The 7,714-nt window shown below is 41.8% G+C and overlaps 1 protein-coding gene across 5 annotated transcripts in view; it reads left to right on the top strand.

The window, feature by feature from the left end:
- The first annotated feature begins 215 nt into the window (after window positions 1–215).
- Window positions 216–7,714, top strand: part of LOC106610657 (rho GTPase-activating protein 27) — a 33,528-nt gene continuing 26,029 nt past the window's right edge. For 4 of the 5 annotated variants that reach the window (XM_045724598.1, XM_014210125.2, XM_014210117.2 and 1 more), the window contains exons 1-3: window positions 216–503; window positions 2,331–2,476; window positions 2,682–3,495. In XM_045724598.1, coding sequence (XP_045580554.1) covers window positions 2,379–2,476; window positions 2,682–3,495 — 912 coding nt within the window. In that variant the 5' untranslated portion in view covers window positions 216–503; window positions 2,331–2,378. The remainder of the gene's footprint in view (window positions 504–2,330; window positions 2,477–2,681; window positions 3,496–7,714) is intronic. The other variant, XM_014210109.2, reaches the window with a different exon arrangement.

Raw genomic sequence — 7,714 nt, 5'->3', positions numbered from 1 at the left:
AGAAAATTCCCCACTGTAGTTCTAAAGGGAAGTAACGGTCAGTTTGGTCACAGACTCCTAGGAAACCAGATGATGTTTCATGAGGGACTGAATAGAACTATATATTGAGTCACTCCCATTTTTCATAGCTCTGAGTGTGTGTTCCTGTCCCCCAGTCTCCATTCTCTCAGTGTTGTTCCTATACCCAGTCAGTAGAACAGGAAATGATACAGAGGCAGTCAGGCAAGTTGAAACCTGTGCACGCACACACACACACAGCCCCGTGGTAGACAACTAGGCGTTTATAACCGACACTACAGGAGCTCAAAACATACTTGGACAAGTGAACGGTAATGTGATGGAAAATAGATGCTGAAAGAGAAAGATTTACCAGGTGTAATATGATGGGAATTAATGCAAATGGTAGATTTATTAAACTCACTCTAACGTCTGGGATCCACTGAACATTCAGAGAGTAGAGGACAGAGTTGGTACAAGTCTTCTGGCTGTATGCCCACCTCCAGGTATGAATACGTACTGTATTGTCAAGCCTTGAATTACATTGGTTTTATTGTAAAAGTTTGATGTACTGTTAGTGTGCATTATTATTGTAACATGAGATTCCCTTTGAACAACACTTCTGCTAGACCCCCTTAGTGTGGATTACATCATGCTTAACTTCTGCTAGACCCCCTTGGTGTGGATTAAATCATGTTTAATGTATTTTAGTCCCCCTTAGTGGGGATGAAATCATGTTTAATTTCTGCTAGTCCCCCTTTAGTGTGGATTAAATCATGTTTATCTTCTGCTAGGCCCCCTTAGTGGGGATTCAATCATGTTTAACTTCTGCTAGGCCCCCTTAGTGGGGATGAAATCATGTTTAATTTCTGCTAGTCCCCCTTTAGTGTGGATTAAATCATGTTTAATTTCTGCAAGTCCCCCTTTAGTGTGGATTAAATCATGTTTAATTTCTGCTAGTCCCCCTTAGTGTGGATTAAATCATGTTTAATTTATTCTAGTCCCCCTTAGTGGGGATGAAATCATGTTTAATTTCTGCTAGTCCCCCTTTAGTGTGGATTAAATCATGTTTATCTTCTGCTAGGCCCCCTTAGTGGGGATTAAATCATGTTTAACTTCTGTTTTACATGCACTGTTTTTTATTTTACCTTTATTTAACTAGGCAAGTCAGTTAAGAACAAATTCTTATTTTCAATGACGGCTTAGGAACAGTGGGTTAACTGCCTTGTTCAGGGGCAGAACGACAGATTTTAACCTTGTCAGCTCGGGGATTCAATCTTGCAACCTTTCGGTTACTAGTCCAACGCTCTAACCACTAGGCTACCTGCCACCCCTATCTGACTCTTTATAATGTAGGGTTGGATTGTTACTGTAGGCTATATCAAGTTCAAAACTTTCAAAAAGTTACCCTTCCTCAAAGAAAATATTTTAAATGCACTCTTACTAGAACAATTGAACTAAGTATTATGTCAGTTGACAACAAAAAAACAACTGTCATGTTGACATAGATCAGACGGTCCACTCTAAATGGGTTAGTATGGAGAGGGAATAGACTTAGCAGGGTTATTGGTCCTGGTTATTGGTCCTGGTTGTCAATGATGTCACTGCTGAAATTAGAAGAAGGAATTGAGTCCTTTGTTTTTGGAAGTTCTCCCCGTGTTTCTGGAGGCCTTATATGGCAAACTGAAATTGCAGCTTGACAATGGCGTGAGCTGTGCATCGTCAACCCAGGTTGGTGCTGGGCTACAGGCTTCCTGTTCTGTGAGCTCTGTGTTGTGAGTCTATAGAGCTCTTTATGTTTTGGGTTAGGACATTCTGAACTGCAGTGACTGCTGGCAGCAACTTCCTGTAGCACTATTTCTATGGACAGCGATGGGAGACAACCTTTACTGATGTCTGCCTGCCCATTGTTCAGGTTAAAATCATGAAACAGAAACAGCAATACTGGTCACTCTGCATTCTTTATGACGATAATCTGTAAGGCAGAAGTGGATCATGTTGATTGAGGACAACTATGACGTTAGTAACTGAGTACTCCCACCTCAGAGATCCTATTAAAATACATGTATGTAATTCAATGACTCCGATAATGTTGAGGTTTCCAAATGTCTATTACTGTATGGCCGGAGTCCTGTCTAAGTTTACTGGATCGGAATTTGTTTTCATCTTGTTTTTAATGCGTGTATGTCCCAAATGCCCACCCTATTCTCTATGTGCCCTGGTTAAAAAGTAGTGCACTATAAAGGGAATAGGGTGCCGTTTGAGACGCACAAAGTCAGATATGCCCATTTTAAATGTACTGTTTTGATGTGACTATCTGCATTTCAACACAGAGGCTCCAGCCAGCATAGCGGCTAACTAGGCCTAACAACCGTAACTGTATGCCTAACTACAGTAACATGGCGATGGTGCAGGTGGAGTTTGAGTATGAGTACACAGCCAAGGACGGGGCTCTGGTCTCCATCAAGCCCAACGAGAGGTAATTGAATTGAAAATCTTTATTGTCCAGAAAATATTTCACAAAATGGAAATTAGTCTTTAGTTAAAAAAGTAAAATTACAAAGGAACAGATCAGACAACATGATATGGATGATAGATCTTAACAATACATGCACAGTACACGTGTCATTGCACAGCCCAAACACATTCTTCATGTTGCCTCTCTGGGCCTCTAATGTTCACAGGTACATCCTGGTCTCCAGGACCAACGACTACTGGTGGCACGTCCGGAAGGACCAGAGGACCAAACCCTTCTATATCCCTGCCAAGTATGTGAGGGAGCTCTCTGTGAAGACCCAGGGCCCACTGGACCTCACAAATTCTGGGACTCAGAGTCGCACATTCTTACAGTCAACGACTGACAGAGAGCCACTGAACATGTCTAACAAAGGTCAAAGGTCAGGCGCTGTGACGCAGGTCCGCATCTCCACGGATCACTCTGCGAGAGCCACCACTCACAGGATGTCCACGTTCGGGGTCTCACAAGACATTGATGATATCAAGCATTATGAGCACATGAAGACCATGGTGGGACTGCAGACCTCCAATAATGAGACTAGAGATATCCCGCAACATGATCTGAAGAGGCAAAGTTTAGCTCCAGGTTTCTCATTCACCTCAGCCTCAGACGCTCAAGGTCTTGGTGATATGCTGCAGCACTGTTCCCTAAAGCTCCATGTCTCACCTGAGCCCACAAGCGGACTTCCCCAGCTGCAGTCAAGCCCTCCTACACTTATCAAGGATCAAGATAAACAGCAGATCTCAGATGGCCGGATAACGAAAACACTGCCAGGGGATCCTAGTGGGCTATCTCATTTATCTCAGGACTCAGATATCTATGAGACTATATCAGATACCCAGCACTCAGAGTTGACAGACTTTGTGGGAACAGAACTGGCTGAATCTTTGGGTTCAACTGAAACATCAGCAGAACAACAGCAGAGCCTGGATCGAACTTCTGGTCCAATTGACGTTACAGCCCCTTCCCCTACAGCTCAGGTAAGATTAAGGGTTCACTGTAGACATTCATAACATCCTACATACATTTATAATATGCAAGTATTTTATTTGACTTTATAATGATTGACATGAAGCCATTTGTAAAGGATGTGAGTTGGATGGGAACATCAGAGAAAATAATTGGTATTACTAACTTCTGACATCAGAGGGTGCTGTTCAGTCATGGTAGAACTGGCATCCAGACAAGCTTTCAAGGTCTGCTGGATAAGCACAGAAGTAATCAAGCCTTGCAATGCTCTGTCAATGCTTTTTTTCTCAGCTTTTTGAAGTAATGATTACTGAGGTTGGGAATCACTATGTTCACTATTTGGTTTGTTCATTGTCGTTACCCTGTTGTGTTTATCTTAAGAAAAGGAGAGATTTTATCCAAGATTCACAGAGGAATTATTATTATACTCTGGGAAATACTCAATGTTTGCATCCCCAATGGCACCCTATTCCTTATATATCAGGGGTACTTAACTCTTACCAGAGGTCCAGAGCCTGCTGGTGTTCTGTTCTACCTGATAACTAATTGCATGCACCTTTTGTCCCAGGTCTAAATCAGTCACTGATTAGAGGGGAACAATGAAAAAAAACGTAGTGGAACTGGCTTCGAGGTCCAGAGTTGAGTTTGAGGGCCTTATACAGTGCACTACTTTTAACCAGGGCCTCTAGTCAAAAGTAGTGCCCTTTATAAGGAATAGGGTGCCATTTGGGATGCACATTGAATCACAAACACAGATGAGAACTAGGCATATGACTTATTCTGTCAGATTTTCCAAAAGTTAATCTGGTCAACAGGACCAGGGATCCAAAAACATGACTCTAAAGATGCTTTCAGTAAGTGAGCCTTGTGATCTGCATTAAAGATACATGGTGAGTTTATGGATAACAGAATGCAGCGAGTTTGATTGAAGGTTGTGCTGTGGTCTTGTACAGACATGTACAAGTTATCCATGAAAGGGTAAAATCCCTGCTAATGTATTGAAAGATTCCTAACATAGCATAGCAGATACTAGCTATAGTAGACTCCATGTGTTATTCTGTGGCAGCTCATATACACAAGCCCTTTTGCTTTTGTGTGCCAGTCCACTGCCCCTAGAATGCAACTGTAGGGTCCGGTCCAGCAGATTCAAGTGCTCGATCTGGTCCGTTCGGTACAACTGTCTGGAATACGATACGCAGGACACAATCACTGTTAGGTGTATGGACCTATGCAATTTGATTGGAACATTTGAGTTTCTGAGATTTCCCAAAAGTGGAATCCTCTTTCTACCTTTTCTTTCCTCTTCTTTTTACTTTATTGAATGTGGGTGGGAGTTGGTGGGGCAACCACAGAACAGTTTAGAAACCGGTTAGTTTGGTTGATTCGAATGCATACCTACTGTAACCAGAAAGGAAAGAGTTAATCAGAAATTTAGGCTACCAACAAACCACTCCCAAACGGCTGGTTGTAGCTTCCAGCTGCTACCTGTTGACGAGAATTATACCGCCGTAAAAAATATTAACATTTTGCAAATTACATTGACTACAGTTGGTTGGTTTGACAGGCGTCACAGTGAAGCAACATCGTTTTTTGGAGAAACCTGAAACATTCCGCGAGTCTGCTTTTCATCGTTGGTTCACCTGCTCCGAGGTAAAGTGACGTAGGCCGCTCCTAGTATCAGGATGTAGTCAAGCATGGAACCATTTTATATCCTTCTCAATGCTGAGAATTCATTTGTTATATTGTTGCGCTTGCGGGTGGCAATGTGAAAACATTTACATTTCTGACTAAACTAGTGTGCAAAGTTTGAAAGTAGTCTGTAAAGTAGGCCTACATTGTTGTTACATTTGCTATAACAGAACTTGAACTAGTTTGCTAACTTGAAACTTCCAGAGAGCTGGTTTGTGGCTCTCCACAATCCTCCTCAGTGGAATGAATGACCCCCTCACTTTCCCCTGTCTGTTGGGACACTTATTTGCATCCCAAGTGGCACCCAATTCCCTATGTAGTGCATTTAGGACATAAACAAAGCTGTTACTCATGTGGACGTGCCAGGTCCCCTCAAGTGGAGCCACACTGTCCCACAATAGAGGTTCCGTTTCCATGATGATGTGTGGGGTATAGAGTTGAATTTAGGAGAAGAAGCTAGCCAGGGCTTAGGTTAGGTGGCAGTGCCATCCATGCCATGTAGTGTGTGTGTGTGTGTGTATAGACTGTGCACACTGGCAATCAAGCTAATATAATTGGTAATTTCTCATCTCTACTCAGTACATGTACCATAGGCTAGTTCCATTGCTTCCTGAATTTAAGCCTTCTAGGTAAATACTTCATGTTCTATTGTGTTATTGACTGTACGGTTGTTTATTCCATGTGTAACTCTGTTGTTTTTGTCGCACTGCTTTGCTTTGTCTTGGCCAGGTTGCAGTTGTAAATGAGAACTTGTTCTCAACTGGCCTACCTGGTTAAATAAAGGTGAAATAAAAACATCTGGGATGGTTGATTGGCTAGGCTTTTCTGGATGATAATTGAATGACCTTGTGGTACCCCTGCTATGCAGCAACAAGGGTAGCATTCCAAATGGCACCCTATTTAGTGCCCCATAGGGATTTGTTCCCTATGGTCAAAAGTAGTGCACTATGTAGTTCTGTCCTTTCTGGCATGGGATCCATCCACAGTTCATGTGTTGGTGCCAGCTGTTTGTAACATTTAAGTTGTGTCCAGTACAGTGGCTGCATTCTAAATTCTGATGAAGAGGCTTTAATCCAACAGAATGTACAGAGAGCCTTCAACCTGTATTCACTGTGTTCTAGAGCTGTAATGATGTACCATGTGCTACAGATTCATGAAATGAGTAGAATTTTTGGTGCAGCTAGATATCAGCCCTGAAGGTTTTTTCAGGAGTGAATGACAAGGGGTTTTACACTTTGACTCCGGTTTTTCACTTTAAAATTGTATGCTAACAAAACCATTGATTTCAAAGTTTAACGAACCATACAACTCTATGCACAAGGACTACTTTTAACAATTTCCACTGAAATATGTACAAAATTAAATTTAGTGGAAGAACTGTGCAGATTCCAACTTTGGTAATGAAATTACAGTAAAATCATGCAATCACGTTTTCCAAAGAACTGTTAAACATCATGGCAACATGAGTTCAAAAAAGTCTCTTTTGGTTATTGAACTACAGTAAGTGAAGTGGATTTACAGTTTAAGTTTACATACACTTAGGTTGGAGTCATTAACTTGTTTTTCAACCACTCCACAAATTTCTTGTTAACAAACTATAGTTTTGGCAAGTCGATTAGGACATCTACATTGTGCATGACACAAGTCATTTTTCCAACAATTGTTTACAGAAAGATTATTTCACTTATAACTCACTGTATCACAATTTCAGTGGGTCAGAAGTTTACATACACTAAGTTGACTCTGCCTTTAAACAGATTGGAAAATTCCAGAAAATGATGTCATGGATTTAGAAGCTTCCGATAGGCTAATTTACATAATTCGAGTCAATTGAAGGTGTGCCTGTGGATGTATTTCAAGGCCTACCTTCAAACTCAGTGCCTCTTTGCTTGACATCATGGGAAAATCAACAGAAATCAGCCAAGACCTCAAAAACATTTTTTTTTGTAGACCTCCACAAGTCTGGTTCATCCTTGTGAGCAATTTCCAAATGCCTGAAGGTACCACGTTCATCTGTACAAACAATAGTACGCAAGTATAAACACCATGGGACCACGCAGCTGTCATACAGCTCAGGAAGGGGACACGTTCTGTCTCCTAGAGATGAACCTACTTTGGTGCGAAAAGTGCAAATCAATCCCAGAACAACAGCAAAGGACCTTGTGAAGCTGCTGAAGGAAACAGGTACAAAAAGTATCTATATCCACAGTAAAACGAGTCCTATATCAACATAACCTGAAAGGCCGCTCAGCAAGGAAGAAGCCACTGCTCCAAAACCTCCATAAAAAAGCCAGACTACGCTTTGCAACTACACATGGGGACAAAGATCGTACTTTTTGGAGAAATGCCCTCTGGGTTGATGAAACAAAAATAGAACTGTTTGGCCATAATGACCATCGTTATGTTTGGAGGAAAAAGGGGGAAGCTTGCAAGCCGAAGAACACCATCCCAACCGTGAAGCACAGGGGTGGCAGCATCATGTTGTGGGAGTGCTTTGCTGCAGGAGGGACTGGTGCACTTCACAAAATTGATGGCATCATG

Source organism: Salmo salar, chromosome ssa01, assembly GCF_905237065.1.
Source record: "Salmo salar chromosome ssa01, Ssal_v3.1, whole genome shotgun sequence".
Lineage (NCBI taxonomy): Eukaryota > Metazoa > Chordata > Actinopteri > Salmoniformes > Salmonidae > Salmo > Salmo salar.
The sequence above is the reverse complement of the archived record's forward strand: the minus strand, read 5'-3'. Positions and strand labels throughout refer to the sequence as shown.